Raw genomic sequence first — 18904 nt, forward strand, 5'->3', positions numbered from 1 at the left:
TAAAAAGAGGAAATGCATATGAAGGATGTCTAAGTACATTGATTTTTTTATTTTCGCGAACATTTGAGTTTCAAGCTGAATTAGCTTTTTTTTTTTTTTTATAGAACACCATTTTCTCTTGAAAGGGCAATCAACGGAAAAACTATAGCTATTCAGACTTGGGTACTGGTTAGACATTTTCTCAGAAATGAACAAAGTGAGCCAGTCAGTTTAAGGAAAATAGTATCTGCTGCCAAGGATGAAATTCAAGCTTTTAAGTTAAAATTAGAAATTTGGAAAACTTGTATCTGCCACTTGAGCATGACAGCATCACAACATTAAAAGGCCTTTCTGATGGGATTGGTGGCAATAGTAACAAATGGGGATTTTTGATACTGTGTAATGAAATGTGTCAACAGTGGGAAGATCTGTCTAATTCACTGTGCCATCCCAAATGACCACAGCTTGATGTGACAAGAATCCCTCATGGGTAAAAGATCTATTCACAGTCCAGGACAGAGCAATGGATTTTTATATAGCAGTGGAGAATGTTTATTAATATGGCGTCGGATTCCATGTTACAAGTAACTTTCAAGAAACTACTTACTGGAGTAGTGTTAAAGGATAAAATCTACAATTATTTGAAAAGGCAGTTAAAACACACCTTTCCTTTTCCAACTACATATCTGTTGGAGGTTAGTTATTTTCATGTAATTCAACCAGATAAACATACCAGAACAAAGCAAATGCATTATTCAACATAACAATCTAGTTATTCTCTATTAAACTACTCATTAAAAATTTTAGAAAAATATAAAGTACTACCCATCTTCTCACTAATATTTTTTTTGTTTTGGAAAAACAAAATACAGTTAATACAGTTAAAATACATATATTATGGTAAATTGTGAATAAATATTCAATGAATACATATTTTTTTAAAGTCTCTCAATTTTGACTTTCAGTATGGTAAATATTTATGGCTATAAACTACATAAATAAAAGCTCCTTGGGGTCCTCAGTAGTTTTTAAGAGTACAGTGGTTCCCGAAACCACATAGTTGTGAGATCCACTGTCTACATCATTATTCATTTTCCTAATGATTATGGATCAGTCCTCTCCAACTCAGATAACAGTTTAAGCCAAATATATTGGCCAGATTTTTCATTTAAAAAGTTAGAAAGGTGGGAAAGGTAGGCAGGTAGATAGGCAGACAGGCAAGCAGGTAGGCAGGCAGGCAGGCAGGCAGGCAGACAGGCAGGCAGGCAGGTAGGTAGGTAGGCAGGCAGGAAGGCAGAGAGGTAGGCAGGAAGGCAGGAAGGTAGGTAGGTAGGCAGATAGGCAGGCAGGTAGGCAGGTAGGCAGGCAGGCAGGCAGGCAAGCAGGTAGGTAGGTAGGCAGACAGGAGGGAAGGCAGACAGGAAGACAGGAAGGCAGGAAGGCAGGCAGGTAGGCAGGTAGGTAGGCAGGCAGGCAGGAAGGCAGGCAGGCAGGTAGGCAGGCAGGCAGGCAGGCAGGCAGGTAGGCAGGCAGGAAGGCAGGAGGTAGGCAGGTAGGCAGGCAGGCAGGCAGGCAGGTAGGCAGGCAGGCAGGAAGGAAGGAAGCATAAGCAAAAGCAGCATGTTACGCTAAGATGTTACACTTTAAATGCAATATAAATGTGTATGTCAGAGAGCAGTATCACTGTCATGATTCTTCTCCCTTTAGTTACATACTACCCTCTGGCCCTCTGAAGAGAATTAGCTTTATTGCCACCAGGATGAGAATAAGATCAGGTTTGAGAATCAGGCGAACATTTCCCACTCCCTTACCAACAGGAAAAAGTTAAACTGGGTTTTAGTCTAAGCAAATCAGACTTCTTATAATCAATTTAGAAAAATGGCTGCATAATTTTTTTTGCATTAACTTCCATGAACATCATATTAAAGAGGTCTGCTTCTTTTTTTTGTTTGTTTATTTTTAATACATAAATTGACAGAAAAAAATCAATTTTTACTGGTTTGATTTTAAAGCTATTGCCAAATATGTTTTCTTGTCTCTACCCTTGCATTCTCGTCTCTTTTTCATTTTAAAACATGTAGCACATACATAGAAGCATATGAAACATTTGTGCAGTTTAAAGAATAAAAATAAAATGACCATTTGTGTACCCATCACCCAGTTAATTAAATAGAATGTTACAAACTGGAATTCTGATTCCATGTCATGTGATTAAATCATGCTCATTAATTAACTGGAAAAATTTGCCATGTTCTATTAGCTGAATAATTCCATTTGGGTATGAATATTCAGTGCCCATATAGCAAGAACAAAAATGATTTTTATGAATAGTTCTTAATTCTATCATAGCCCCTTAAAATCAATTTAGTCAACTAAAGTCATGACCTAGAATTTCAAGTTTATTCTTTCCAGGGCTTTTCTATCCATACTATTGTAGAGCCTAGAGAGAAAACTTTCATCTGCTCTTAAATATGTGCCTTGTGTCTTAATCATTTACTTTTATAATTTCTTTGTTCCTTGTGTAATTGTCATCCACCTTACAACAACAGAATTTAACAAAACTGTGTACACTGAAACTAATATATGTTCTTATAAAAAGCTTTGGAAATCCAAAGATATAAATAAAAATCACCTATGATTCTATCACACAAAAATAGTATTGACAATTGTACCTCTGTCCTCTTTCATTTCATTTCATTTCATTTCATTTCATTTCATTTCATTTCATTTCATTTCATTTCATTTCAAGTTTATTTACTTTGAGAAGGAAAGAGACACAGAGAGCCCATGTTCATGCACAAGTTGGAGAGGAACAGAGAGAGAGAGGGAGAGAAAGAATCCCAAGCAGGCTCCATGCTCTTAGCATGGAGCCTGACATGGGGCTTGATCTCACAAACCATGAGATCATGACCTGAGCTGAAGCAAGAATCAGAGCTTTAACCAACTGAAGCATACAGGTGTCCCATTATCCCTATTTTATTTTATTTTATTTTATTTTAAACATTCTTTTATTTATTTAAGTTTATTTATTTTGAGAAAGACAGAGACAGCATGAGTGAGGGAGGGACAGAGAGAGAGGGAGAGAATCTCAAGCAGGCTCTGCACTGTCAACACGGAGCTCGATGTGGGGCTCAAACCCATGAACCATAGATCATGACCTGAGCTGAAGTCAGATGCTTAACTGACTAAGCCACCCCAGTGCCCCTATCCTCCCTAATTTAAAAATGTAAATCTACTTTCTTGACACCCTTTTTTTAAAAAAAATCAAATTTTAGAGAAGAAAAATAAGGCAAATATCTGTTGCTACATAATAAGCCAGTCTAAAATTTAGTGACTTGAAACAATTTATTTTCTTGTATAATCCTGTGGTATATCTCAGCAGTTCCTCTGCTGGTTTCACTTTGGCTCCCTTGTGTACATTTGGCAAAAGTGGAAGATTCAAGTTGGCCTAACTCAAACATCTGTCAGTTGGTACTCATTTTTGACTTGGGGGAACTTAACTCAGTTATCTGTCATGTGTCTTCTTCAGGTGGCTAGACTAAGACGCTAGTCTCAGAAAGAGTCATGGAAGAAACTGTAATACCTCTTGAGGCCTTAGCTCCAGAGTTCATATAGTATGACATAATCTATGGATCAAAGCACAACATAGGGCCAGGCCAGAATTAAACTATAGGGAACTAGACCCTCCATTCTGGATTGAAGGAACTAAAAAAATTGGTGATCATATTTAATTCATCACAATGTTGTGAAACATAGGAAGCTATTTACTATTAAAAAATTTCTCTTTGCTGAGGCGCCTGGGTGGCTCAGTCAGTTAAGTGTCCAACTTTGGCTCAGGTCATGATCTCGCTGCTTGTGGATTTGAGCCCCGCATCCGGCTTTGTGCTGACAGCTCAGAGCCTGGAGCCTGCTTCAGATTCTGTGTCTCCCTCTCTCTCTGTCCCTCCCCTACCCATGCTTTTCTCTCTCTCTCTCTCTCTCTCTCTCTCTCTCTGTCTCAAAAATAAACAAACATTAAAAAAAAATTAAAAATTCTATTTGCTTTTTTTGGAAACTTCCATAATCTTAGACTTTATTGGGTTATACATTTATAGAGAATGAAAAAATAAAACCAAATTTATCAGGCAATAGCTGACATTTTTATACCTATCATCAGGTCACAAACACTAATGCCTCCAATGAAGCTACAAAGATAATAAACATAATTGAAATGGGGCAGGCAGAGATTGAAGTCATCTGGAATATACAAGCTCTGTCTAAAAAGGTAATAGCAGTTATTTTGTGGCAATATGAGCCCAGTGATGCCTGAACTATTGATATTTTAAGATAAAGACAAAATCGCAGTGAGTTAAAGTTATTTTGTGTATCTCAATAAATTGATTCAAAAGTTTTTATGGAAAGACAAGAGACATAGAATAGTGACAACAATACTGAAGAAGAAAGTCTGAGGATGCACACTGTTTGACATCAGACTCATTGTAAAGGTACAATAGTCAAGATGGTGTGATATTGGCCAAATAACAGGCAAACAGATCAATAGAACAAAACAGAGCACCCAGAAATAGACCCACATAAAGTCAACTGATCTTTCACAAAGGTACAAAATCAAGCCAAAGGAGAAAGGATAGTTTTTTCAACAAATGGTTCTGGAACAATTGGATATTCATATGCAAAACAAAATAAAACAAAACCTCTAGGCCCAGACCTTCTTATACATTTTTGCAAAAAATTAACTCAAAACAGATCATAGACCCACATGTAAAATGCAAAATTATAGAAACTTCTAGGAGACAACATAGGAGAAAATCTAGGTGAACTTAGGTTCAACAATGAATTTTTAGACCTATAAAATGACCCATGAAAGGAAAGATTGACAAGTTGTAATATTAATCATTTCTGCTCTGCAAAATACAATGTTAAGAGAAAGTAAAAATAAGCCACATACAGAAAATATGTGCAAAACACAATCTGATAAAATGACTTGTGTCTGAAATATACAAGCAGTGGAAACTCAATGATAAGAAAACAAACAAATCGATTTTAAAAATAGGCACACACCTTCCGAAGAGGAACTAAAAGATGGAGACCAAGCATATGCAATATGTTCAATATTATGTGACATCAGGGAATTGCAAGTTGGAACAGTTATAATACTAGGCACCTGTTAAAATGAAAAAAAAAATGGCCACACCAAATGCTTATGAGGATAGGAACAATAGGAACTTTCATTCATTGCCAATGGGAATGCAAAATTTCAGAGCCACTTTGGAAGACAGTTTGGGAGTCTCTTACAAAGATAAACATTGTTTTATCATACACTATAACAATCACTCTTCAAGCCATTTACCCAATTAAGTTGAAAAGTTATGGCCAGAAAAAATCTGCAAATACACATTTATGGCAGATATGTTCATAATCACCAAGCAATCAAGTTTTCCTTCAATAGGTGAATGGATGAACAAACTGTGGTAGATCCATATAATGGAATATTATGCAGCAAGAAGAGTAAATGAACTATTGAGCACTCAAAAGACATAGAGAAACCCTAAGTGGATATTACTAAGTGAAAGAAATCAATGTGAGAAATCTATATACTATAGAGTTCCAACTACAGGATTCTCTGGAAAAGATAAAACTGGAGAAATAGTAGAAAATCCAGTGATTTCCTGGGATTTGAAATAGGGGTGATGGGAAATGAATGAATACATGAAGGTTAGGGGATTTTTAGGGTGGTGAAGCTATATGATACTGTAATGCTGTACTGACATTGCACATTTGTCAAAACCCATACAACTATACAACAAAAAGAGTCAGCCTAAGGTGTATTATTGACTTTAGTTTATAATAATATATCAATATCACTTAATTAGTTGTAATAAATGTACCATCTTCATGCAAGTTGTTAATTATAGGGGCAACTATTGGGGATGGGGAACTGGTATATGGAAACTCCCTACTATTCCATTTTTTAAATAAATTAAAGTAAAAAAATAAAAAACATTTTGTATTGAGTGAGTTTGTTTTCTAATAAAATAAAGTATAATAGCTGAGTTGAATTTTGGTTCTTTAATGTATAAATAGTATTGCACATAGGCTCTAACTCAATTTTTCTTTTAGCTATAAGATCAAATTAAGTAGATCTTACTTGATGCTCTAGTATTATAACATTAGTGTGTGTGTGTGCATAACAGTATATAGTATTATACAGTATATGCAGCTGAAACATTTTTACTGAGGTACAGGTGATAGAAGTAAAGCATTTGATAGATAGGACTCCATTATTAAGATAGCTATTTATAATGTACATTTTAGGAAACTTCTATTTCAGGAAATCTATTGTTAAGCAACATTATCCTTCCAACTATTTTCATTTGATTTGAAAAGTCATTTTCAAAAATGGAAATGACATATCCCACCAGCAATCTTTTTAAAGTTTTGAGACATTTTTTCTACAATATTGATTTAATAAGGATTAACACATTTCAAAAATTCTTTCAATATTTTCATTGCGAAAGTATTTATTTTTGTTGCTGTAACAACCAGAAACACCAGATAGTGTTTCTCTTTCTTCACACACAGTACTTTAGATGACAATTACTATTCCAACCTTTAACTACAGAGTTGATATTCTTTTATTAACCTGTGATCAAGCTGTATGGAGTTGGGTCAGGCCAAGGAAGACTAACAGTGATGTTAAAATGTTCCCCAGGTCTCCTCCTACCTCACTTCCCCTCTGCTCCTCCATGGCTCACACTATGACACAGTTGGTTCTAATCTCCCCTGGCAATTCTCCATCTGCCCCAATCCTAGTTTTTAAGATTTCATGGCCTCATTTTCTTTGCTTCAAGACTGTGCTTTGAGTTTAAAAAATTACAGATTACATGCTAATTCAATTTAATACATTAGTAGTTGAAAATAGCCTAAACCAAATCTCCATAGGGGGATGTGGATTTTAATAGTGATGTGGAAATACATCTTATCTTAAATAAACTTTGAGTGATAGAAATTTAGTCAGCAGGTCAGGTCAGAGAATGTATCACCATGGCAAGGAGGATTTCCTCTAAGCTCACCTAACCATAGACTGCTGTTGGTGTGTCCCGGGGATTAGGAGTGGACTATGTGGGGAGATGGAAGAGAAGCTGTTAACTCTCAGAGTTTTCTCTTAACTGTGTTGAACCTTGTGCTTAGGATTTTGTAACTTTTTTTCTTATTCCATCTGACATAATTTTAGCAACTTTGGAACAAATGAGTTCTAAGGTGAATGGAATGAGTTTTTAGGTTGAATAGATACTTTTTTTAGTTACCTGCTAGAACAAATGGATAACGTTGGATATATAGAGCTAGAAAATGCTTTGGGCTAGGTAGAAGGATAAAGAACTCTTTATGCAGAGTCTCAGCTCTAGGGACAAATGCTTTGGGATGTTGTTAGAAATTAAAAATAAGCAGAAGGCTTATAAACAGCCAAACTTATTGCTATACAAAACAAAATTTAATGTAAGCTCTGTTTTGAAGACAGCAGATTTTTTTTAGTACCTTCTACATTCTGTCTTCTTAATGCTTGTGTGTTATTTAACATCGTCCTGACAGCCACGGAAGCAATGGACAAAGCAGAAGAAGTGGAATAGATATTAGTGGCAGACAAACTGAACATATCAGAAAGTTTCAAGTGATCACATTTAGAAAAGTTACTGGTAATATAGTCTTGTTCTCTAATGAGAAACTGAGAAATTCTGCAGCCCACACGAGTGACTACTAACCTCAAGCTTTTGCCTTTTGCCTTATACTGTGATGTCATCAACTGCTAAGAATATTCTACTAGCATGATCCTAGAAACTGGGGATGGAAAAGCCTTTTAAGATTCTAGTTTATAAGTTTCATTCGCATCTTTTCATTGTTTTCTTTTCTTCCTCCCTATCGGAGTGTTTATTAGGAAAAAATTGGTTCAAGCTACATCATTTATCTTTACAGTGCTTTTCATAAAAAGATGTGATCCTGTGTTTTCTTTCCACAGATCCAGGACTACATAGGCAGCTGTATTTTTTGCAAAGACCATCCAATGTAGTAGCCATTGAAGGAAAAGATGCCATCCTGGAGTGCTGTGTTTCTGGCTATCCTCCCCCGAGTTTTACCTGGTTACGAGGAGAGGAAGTCGTCCAACTCAGGTATTACACATTGAAGACTTCTGTGAAGTATATGTCACTGTTTATCTTTCTCATTTGCTAAAGGTACCTAGAAATACTAGGGTTTTTAATGATAATTGATTTCCTCCCACATTCCTTGACATTATACAATATACGGAAGATTTTTATCCACTGGGATAAAGAGATGGAGGACAGAGTCAAAATCCATGAGATCAATTCAGAAAAGAAGTTCAGAAAGCCAGTGTTGCTGTTAAAATAACACTGTCCAAAAAATATTCAGCAAAGATACCTTGGAGAATCTCATCCTAAGGAAGTGGTATAGTGAAATATTTATTAAGAAATTAAAATTTTCTGATTTGAAATATATAGCATGTCATTATAGGGTCTGTGAAATTTTTTTCAGGTCCAGTTATACCTTTCATATTCCAGATGTAACAAATATTTAAGATAAAACAAAAGGAGAACATGGCTGGCTTTGAATTAGTAGACGTTCATATTAAAGCGTAGTTAGAAAGTAAACTCTTAATAGAATGGAGTGCTTAGTCTGAAACGTTTTGATTAAATGGATTTCACTTAAGAAATTAATTTTATTGATTTGGAGGTATGGTGTACTCCTTTTTAACACTTCTGTTTTCTATGATGAGAGAGGATCATAGACCATAACTTTCACCTCCCACCTATATTATAACAACACTATATGGTGTGGTGTCACTATACTTCTGAGAATATGAAAGCATGTGAGAAATCTGTTTGTAGCTTTAGCATGTCAAATGTGTTCTCTGAATGTAGCCAGATATTCCTGGTACACAATGGAATGTGGCTTTGTACAAAGATTACTAAATTGGATGTCAGGACACAAGACATTGCCTTCCACTGTGGGGAATCACTTTTCTGGTACTTGTGGTCCTCAAATCCAAAATAAGAGAATTGGGCCAGATTATCTGTAAATTTCTTTTCAGTATTAAGCTTGGTTCCAAGTTTAATCTGTTTAATTTCTTTGATCACTGCCTTCCAGTGGGATTGGTTTACCTTGAATCGATTTTTGATCAATAAATGTGATGTTATCAAAGCCTCATAAAATAGACTCTCTTTCTAATTTGATAATTTGATCTTTTGTGGAGTTTATTTAAACCTCTGAGTACATTGCCTGGTATACACCTAAATATCCCTACATTAATCTGCTCTCTAATTTTATATGCCTATGTCTTTCAGGTCCAAAAAGTATTCTTTACTGGGTGGAAGCAATCTGCTTATCTCCAATGTGACAGATGATGATAGTGGAACTTACACCTGTGTTGTTACATATAAAAATGAGAATATTAGTGCCTCTGCAGAGCTCACGGTCTTGGGTAAGTCAATGGCTCAAGATTCATTTACACTGCCCTTTTCAAAATGCATCACTGTGACACTTTAAATGCTTATTCCTGAATTACCTCTTGTGCTTATTAGTATGAAATTATGAAGTCCCAGTGTTTCACACATGTCCTTTCTCTACTTTGATTAATTGCATAGGGATTAAATGCAGTGTTTGAATACTTGCTCATTGACTAAAATCCAGATGCATCACTCTTTAGTCCAATTATTCCAATGATACAACTGAAACCTATGGAAAATTATTAATAAACAAATGTCTTAAGCAGCAAAAGAGTTAAATATAAAAGGGGAGATTCCCAAATATTTTATCTGGGGAAAGTAAATGAAGGGATGAATGAGAGAAATTGTATAAACAATATGCACTGGAGTGGAAAAGTCAGATATCACTTGAGATGACAGGGTCCCTGACATTAAATTCAAATGTCTTGGTAAGATTGTTTTGTTAATATGGAAATACTGTAGATGTGATGTTGAAAGTGAACCATTAAAATCAAATGCATCTAAAGAAAATTTTCATAGAAAGAATCTTTAAAGAAATTTAAGAGGCACGGATGTTACATATTATTCAGAAAGGTAGGGTTACCTCATACCATTGCAAATTAATAATTGTTATATAGGGTACATACTCAAACACCTCTTTTATCATCTACCCCAGATTGTTTTTAGTCAGTTTCATTTGAATCATGTAATTTGGAGAAAGTGCTTTACCATTTGAATTCCAATTGCTTTTTCCTGTAACAACAGCAAAAATTGTTTACCAGTCTTTGGATTTTTGCCTCTGGAATAAATCTTTTTACCTTGTAAAAAGCCTAGGAAAAATTCAGTAGAAATGAAAAGATATGGTATGCCTAGTGCATCTGCTAACCTGCATCATAATATTATTCTATCCATTTTACTTTTTGGCTTTAAAGTTTATTCAGAAAGTGCTTTCATCTTCAGATAGGGTAATGATGTATGTGAGAGTGAGACAATGGAGTTGTTTGTTCTTTGATCAAACTGTAAATATTAAACTAAGAATAAGCAAAGGACTTTAATTCTTTGGTTTTAGAGATAGCATTATTCTAACTGAAACATCAGCTTGTCTTTAAAATGGTAGCAATTTAATGTAGTCATTTCATGTGGAAGTTTTTTGGTGAAACAAAGAACTTTTACATTTGTAACATCAAAGTATAGCAACACATGATGGCTATATAGAAATTATATTGTAATATATACTGCTGATCATAAGGCAAATGCAGTCATAGAATTTATAATGATTATAGGTAAACTTATAATTGCAAATATATGAGATCAGATTTTATATCAAATTAATGCACAGTATTTAGACACATGATGCTTCATATTGATATCTAAGCCAAATGCATATAAATTAGGATTTCTGAGAAATTAGCCAAAAAATATATGTAGGGTCATACATATATACATACACACTGACATTCATAGCTTCTTCTTTTGTGTGTTCCTGTGTATATGTGTATGTTCTCCAGTTCTATATTGTTGAGCATTATCTTGTTTCCATGTTCTATTTAAACACCCATAGACACACAGACACACACACACACACACACACACACACACACACACACCAACACCAAAAACACTTTGATGATTATTCTTCTGTATCTTTGTCAGTTATTTGCTTATATCCTAAGGAAAATTATCACAAAAAATGCTCATACCCACACCAGCAGTGCAAGAATTGCCTGTCTCTGAAAGAATACATTTCTCTCCATGCCCCAATATTTGCCTAACAACTTTATAAAATGGAGTCTCTTTGTTTTAATTTGCATCCTTATTAAATTTGTTTCTTTTTATAGTTTTACTGGACATTTGCATTTTGCATTTTGTGAGTTACCTATCAATCTTTTTGACCTTCATATATTTATTTTTTTTTTAATTTTTTTAATGTTTTTATTTATTTTTGAGACAGAGAGAGACAGAGCATGAATGGGGGAGGGGCAGAGAGAAAGGGAGACACAGAATCGGAAGCAGGCTCAGGCTCTGAGCCATAGCCCAGAGCCCGATGCGGGGCTCGAACTCACGGACCGCAAGATCGTGACCTGAGCTGAAGTCGGATGCTTAACCGACTGAGCCACCCAGGCGCCCCGACCTTCATATATTTATTAAAATATTCATCTTTATTTTGTTTATTTGCAGGAACTCTTTATATAGGAAGAAGAGTAACTGTGCTGTGTAGTTTCTTTGTGTATATATTTTGTTGTTTCTGTTTTTTGTTTTTATTTTACATTTTATATAGGGTATCACATAGTTTTCTTTATGGATGCTGGCTTTGTTGCTATTAGACTCAAATTTTATTCTAAATAAATCACTCTAGTTCCAAAAATCTCATTATAGATTACATGTTGAATCTATAAATTAGAAGCATTATTAATTTAAAAATTGCAGTTGTGTTTATGTCTTGGGAATTTTTTTTTTAATTTTCTTGGTAATGGGCATTCGTTTTAAATGTTTATTTATTCTGAAAGAGAGAGAACGTGAATGGGGAAAGGGCAGAGAGAGGGGGAGAGAGAGAATCCCAAGCATCCACACTGTCAGAGCATGACATGGGGCTTGATCTCATGAACCATGAGATTATGACCTGAGATAAAATCAAGAGTCAGACGCTTAAACCGATGAGCCATCCAGATGCCCCAGGGTATAAATTTTAAAGATCTCCCACAGACCTAGTATGATCTATAACTATTATAGAAAGCATGCCTTAATTCAGGAGATAATCATCATTCTATTTAACTCATCTACCCAGGCTAAAAATAAATGTTGATATAATAAAACCTTTGATATAGTCATTGACTATTCTGATACAAAGTCAAGCTCATGCTGCAGGACTAAGTTTATATAGAAAATGTAATTTATTACTTTCCTTTTTTAAGTAAAAGATGAAAAGAAATGAACTTCATTATCAGTGTTATCCAAATAGTTTTCATCAGTTTTAAGAATTTAACCATAATGTAAATTATTCACAAGATAAAATCCCGCAAGAAATCCAAGCTTGTGCTTATAAGCTTTAATAATGCATTTTATCAGGCTTTTGTTTTGCCTTTCAAATCATGGTTCTTTTTTGCACTTAGACTGGCTTTGAATGTGAACCTGCTTGAACTAAGACTATTTAAGTATGATATCATTTTGTACACAACAAGAGAAATTCTGTGGTCTTCCTCAAGAGTTTCAGAGTTAATAAACATTAAATATATTTAAAGAATTTACACTATAAAGTGGATATTAAAAGTTCCATAATAGGGGGGCCTGGGTGGCTCAGTCAGTTAAGTCTTGGACTTCAGCTCAGGTCATGATCTCACAGTTTGGGGGTTTGAGCCCTGCATCAGGCTCTGCACTGAAAGCATAGAACCTGCTTTGGATTCTCTGTTTCCCTCTCTCTCTCTCTGCCCCTCCCTGGCTTGTGCACTCTCCATATCTCTCTCTCTCAAAAATAAAAAATAAACATTTTTTAAAGAGTTCCATAATAGTTAAACCTCTTGGGGAAATCTGTATTAGACAGGATTAAGGACAACTTATTTAAAGTGCATATGAATAAATTAAATAAATAAATAAATAAATAAATAAATAAATAAATTCCTAATAATAACCATTTATGTTAATGTTTATGATCTATTAGAATATTCATCAATTAGCATTGGTGGATGCATTTTGAGTACATGGACTGCACTAGGTTCTGGGAAACCTACAAAAGGTTTGAGGTCTGGCTTCATTAGGTTTGTAGTGTAATTACAGATTCATACAATTAATTGCCCTAATTGCCCCCAGTGAATTGCCTGCCTTTTGAGTATGTTTTTTTTTTCCCTCAATTTTGTATGTTTACATTGAATCTGTGAAGATATGAAGAGTTGATAGTCTTTGCTCTCATAAAAGACAGAACCTGAGTAAGTGGTGGCAGGCAAAGTCTTAAAAAGGAGATTGCAGAGGGAGGAATTCTGAACAGTGTTATATTCTGTTTAAAGCACTAGTGCTGTGATTATTTTTTTAAACTTTGTTTTTCAGAAAAGAACTAAAGAATGGTATTCTGTCCATTATTATTTCCCATTATTATTTCCTAGCTTTCTGGCTCAAGAATTATAATCACCCTTCATAAACATTCAGGAGATTTGCCTGATTTATTTTCTAAGCTTTACCTTAGGCCTAGATTGATTCAATATCTGAATCAATGGAGAAATGCATACTTTAAAAAGATATGGGATCTTTAACCAATGGAGTGTCTGGCCTTGGACAAACCCTGTGCATTGTCCATATACATGCAGAAGGAGATGGGTGGAAAATTCACTGTTGAGGAGAAGCCATGGGATCTAACATTGGTGACAAAATGAAAACAGTCTTGAGCTTTCTCAAAAGGATTCTAGAATTCTTTTTAAAGCTGTTTGCAGCAATATAAACAATATACACTATTAAAAGTTGACCTTTGTGTACAGGTTTTCTCAATTATTTGCCTTATCAACTTTCTAGAGAAATGTTGGTTAGAATTAGCATAATCTGGCTTTGTAGAACATAAAAAAGTCTATTAGATCAGTCCTTTGCACATAATTGATAACCTGTAACCAGATCTAAGAGTTCTCATATCCTCTTCCCTGCCACTGTAAGTAACACATATCACTCCATGTGGTAATTGACTTTATACCTCTCCCAAGAAAACACCTCTGAAAAGAAATCCTTTGGGGCAGGTGTTTTGCCTGCCTAAGACTTTTGCTTTGGGGACAGAAACCTATGGGTTCATCCTCTAGGAATGTGTTCAGAATGGTTCTCTACTGACATACAGCATGCTAAGCTCACACAGATATGTTCTTTTTTTTTTTTAATTTTTTAAATGTTTATTTATTTTTGAGAGAGAGACAGACAGACTGTGAGCAGGGGAGGGGCAGAGAGAGGAGGAGACACAAAATCTGAAGTAGCTCCAGGCTCTGAGTTGTCAGCACAAATCCCCAGACATGGGGCTCGAACCCACGAACCATGAGACCATGACCTGAGCTGAAATCGGATGCTCAACTGACTGAGTCACCCAGACACCCCTGTACTTTTTTCTAAGTGCCATGATGATAATAAATTTATTAGTATCCTATAGTCAAAAAGCTGATGAACAAAAAGTTATTCTACAGTATCATTAACTAAGCATTCACATTTTTATTCCCTAAATTACATAAGTCATAATGTTTTGTATATTTATATTGATCAGACATTAAATAATAGTCATTGGTAAGAAATTATGGGCTACTGAAATGAAATAAACAATGTTTATGACCTTTAGAATTAAAGAAATTTTTTTAACGTTTATTCATTTTTGAGAGACAGAGAGACAGAGTGTGAGTGGGGGAGGGGCAGAGAGAGGGAGACAGAATCTGAAGCAGGCTCCAGGCTCTGAGCTGTCAGCACAGCCCGACGTGGGGCTCAAACTCACAAACTGTGAGATTATGACCTGAGCCAAAGTTATATGTGTAACTAACTGAGCCACCCAGGGGCCCCTGACCTTCACAATTTTTTACTTTATACCATTTATTTTCTTTTTTCTTTCTTTTTTTTCCTTCATTTTTTTGTATTTTTTAAAAATTTAAATCCAAGTTAATTAACATATGGTGTAATAATGATTTCAGGAATAAAATTTAGTGATTTATTGGTTACAAAACCCAGTGCTCATCCCAACAAGTGTCCTCCTTAATGTCCCTTGCCCATTTACTCCATCCCTCTACCCCAACCCTCAGTTTGTTGTCTGTAGTTCAGAGTCTCTTATGGTTTGTCTTCCTCTCTGTTTTTATATTATTTTTGCTTCCTTTCCCTTATGTTTATCTGTTTTGTTTCTTAAGTTCCACATATGAGTGAAATCATAAGATATTTGTCTTATTTGACTGACTTATTACACTTAGCATAATATACTCTAGTTCTGTCCACATTGTTGCAAATGGCAAGATTTCATTCTTTTGATCACTGAGTAATATTGCACTGTTTTTCCCCATTGAGTATATTAGCTGTGGGTCTTTAGTATATGGTCGTTATGATCTTGAGGTATGATCCTTCTATCCCTATTTTCTTGACAGTTTTGGTTTTTTGTTTTGTTTTTAAGAAATGACAAAATGTGTTTTGTCAAATGCTTTCTCTGCATCTATTGATAGGATCATGTGGTTCTTATCCTTTCTTTTATTAATGTGATGTTCACATTTATTGATTTGTGGATATTGAACCAGACTTGCATCCCAGGAATAAATCCCACTTGATTGTGGTGAATGATTCTTTTAATGTATTGTTGGATCCAGTTTGTGAGTATCTTGTTGAGAATTTTTTCATTCGTGTTCATCAGGGAAATTGGTCTGTAGTTCTCTTTTTTATTGGGGTCTTTGGTTTTGTAATCAAGGAAATGCTGGCATGGTAGAATGAGTTTGTCCGTTTTCCTTCCATTTCTATTTTTTGGAACAGCTTCAAAAGAATAGGTATTAACTCTTCTTTAAAAGTTTGGTAGACTTCCCTTGGAAAGCCATCAGGGTCTGGACTCTTATTTGTTAGAAGATTTTTGATTGCTGATTCAATTTATTTACTAGTTATGGATCTGTTTAAATTTTCTATTTCTTCCTGTTTCTGTTTTGGTAGTTTATATGTTTCTAGGAATTTGTCCATTTATTTCAGATTGCCAAATTTGTTGACATATAATTGCTCATAATGTTCTCTGATTACTGTTTGTATTTCAGTGGTGTTGGTTGTGATCTCTCCTCTTTCCTTCATGATTTTATTTATTTGGGTCCTTTTCTTTTTCTTTTTGATTAATCTGGCTAGGGGCTTATTAGTTTTGTTAATTCATTTAAAGAATCAGCTCCTGGTTTCATTGATCTATTCTACTGTTTTTTGTTTTGTTTTGTTTTAATTTTGATATCATTGATTTCTGCTCTAATCATTATTTCCCTTCCTCTGCTGGTTTTGGGCTTTTTTGCTGTTCTTCTTCCAGCTCTTTTAGGTATAAAGTTAGGTGGTGTATTTGAGACCTTTCTTCCTTCTTTATGAAGGCCTGGATTGCTGTATACTTCCCTCTTATGACTGCCTTTGCTGCATCCCAGAGATTTGGGCCTGTCATATTTTCATTTTCATTGGCTTCCGTTGACTTTTTAATTTTGTCTTTAATTTCTTGGTTAACCCATTAATTCTTTAGTCTCCAAGTATTTATGGTCTTTCCAATTTTCTTCCTGTGGTTGACTTTGGGTTTCATAGTGTTGTGGTCTGAAAATATGCAAGGTATGATGTTTATCTTTTTGTACTGTTGAGGGCTGATTTGTGACCCATTATGTGGAGAATGTTCCATGTGCACGCGAGAAGAATGTCACACAGATAAGTTCTTTAAGCTCAATGGCACTGGATTAAACATATTAAATTATATTTTAATGTATATAGTATATATACATACATTTACCTTGTACATACATATACATGTGTATATGCATATATATACATGCAATATACATATATAATACATATATATTTCCTATTTCTAAGAAAATTTTTCTTCAAAATCCCTTCCCATATTCTTTCAAATGCATATGATTATCTCAACCATTACATAATGTACTGATTCTGCAAATAGATAATAGACCAATCTACTCAGAAAGGTTTAGAAAAGTCATCTTAAAAGTGAGTTAAGAAGACAGCAGATTAATATTTCCAGTAGAAATTAAAAACCCTTCTTAAAAACTATCATTTTGTAACATGGTGGGACAGGAAAATGCCAACAGTAGCTCACTTTCTTCTGAAAATGCTTAAGAATAATAAAAACGATGGCTAGGTGTACAGTGACCTAACCAAGCGTGACTTATAGGCCCAGATATACAACTAAACCACGGCATCCATAGTGACATGGCCACTGACCGTTGAGTGCATCTTTTGTTCTCTGTCAGGCACTCTTTGGGCATAGAAACATGCATATGACACCAGTCCTGGCCTGAAAGACTAGTTAGGTAAACAGACAGGAAGTAGGCAATTACTAGAAAAACCAAAGAAAAGTTGGAAAAGAGGGAGATAAGGGACCCCAAAAAACAGTTCAACAACAATGAAGGAAGGGAGTTGGGGGTTGGGAGGAAGGATGAGGAGAGAGCTTCTGAGCAGAGGAAGTAAGCCAGCAAAGGTATGGAGATAAACCAGGGATGGGGAAGAGGAAGTCATCTAATATGACTGAAAATTGTGGGTCCAAAGGGAGTCTGATAGTGGATGGGGAAAGTGGTATAGATAGTGAATGGTTTGCTCCTGTGGTTAGGTTTTTATCTTGAGGGCAGTGGAAAGACACAAATTAATTTTTGGGTTGTGCCTTATTGGTTATTTCATATTGGCCATTATTTAATTCCCTAATCCTTAATTCCTTCATTTGTAAAGGATGATAATTACTTCCTTGTAGGGCTTAATGATTGCTTAAGTATGAAATTTGAGAGAGAAGGATTCTGGAATAGGAGACATGGTTTGGGGAGCTGTGGGAAATAAAGAAAAATAAGATGTTCTTCCAGCCCTCAGCAGAATCCTAAATCATAGTCGCAAAAATTAAACAAAAACAAAACAAAAAAATGAAATGCCACAAATATTAAAACATCTCATGCAACCTCTCCATACCAATTTTTCCTCACTACAAAAATGTACAAAGCAACAACGGGTCCCTATATAATTCTCATGAATCCTGGAGATTCCTTGTGGCACAAGGATGGTATCCAAATTTGTAAAGCATGTTATCTTTTTTAGCTTCCTCTGTGTCCCTACAGCCTACTATCCATGCTTTCTTCCCAGCTATATTGTGAGAATAAACAGACACTGTGTCTTGTTCATCTTGACCACTCAAAACCTTGGTTTGTTCTCTGGCCCATCTGAGCTTTAAACATAAACATAAGGAATATAATTATATATGTGTTGTATATAAGTTATATAACTTTCTATGAAAATATTTTTTAAGCTCTTTACGGCGACTCATGTGCTTTTATAGGACATTGCTATAGACTGAATTCTTTCCCCCCAAATCCATAGGTTGAAGCCTTAATCACCAATGTGACTGTATTTGGAGATAGACCTTTTATTAAGCAGGTAATTAAGGTTAAATGGAGTCCTATGAATGGAGCCCTAATCCAATAGGAATGACATCTTTATAAGAAGATGAGGCATCAGAGCTCTCTCTCTCTCTCTCTCTCTCTCTCTCTCTCTCTCTCTCCCAGTGCAAACACACAGAAAATGGGGCATGTGGGGACACAGAGTGGGTACCATCTCCAAGCCAAGGAGTGATGTCTTACCAGAAATCAACCCTGCTGCCACCTTGATCTTAAACTCCTAGACTTCAGAACTGTGAAAAAATAAGTTTATGTTGTCTAAGCCACCCAGTCTGTGGTGATATTTTGTTATAGCAGCCACAGCGGGTGAATATAACCACAGAAAGAGTA

General features: G+C 35.2%; 1 protein-coding gene across 2 annotated transcripts in view; it reads left to right on the forward strand.

The window, feature by feature from the left end:
* The window catches only part of DCC (DCC netrin 1 receptor), a 1130837-nt gene that overhangs the window by 528840 nt on the left and 583093 nt on the right, over nucleotides 1-18904 (forward strand). For both annotated transcript variants that reach the window (XM_027068985.2, XM_027068988.2), the window contains exons 4-5: nucleotides 7991-8141; nucleotides 9333-9469. In XM_027068985.2, the coding sequence (XP_026924786.1) occupies nucleotides 7991-8141; nucleotides 9333-9469 (288 nt within the window). The remainder of the gene's footprint in view (nucleotides 1-7990; nucleotides 8142-9332; nucleotides 9470-18904) is intronic.

This window comes from Acinonyx jubatus, chromosome D3 (genome assembly GCF_027475565.1).
Source record: "Acinonyx jubatus isolate Ajub_Pintada_27869175 chromosome D3, VMU_Ajub_asm_v1.0, whole genome shotgun sequence".
In the NCBI taxonomy this organism is placed as follows: domain Eukaryota; kingdom Metazoa; phylum Chordata; class Mammalia; order Carnivora; family Felidae; genus Acinonyx; species Acinonyx jubatus.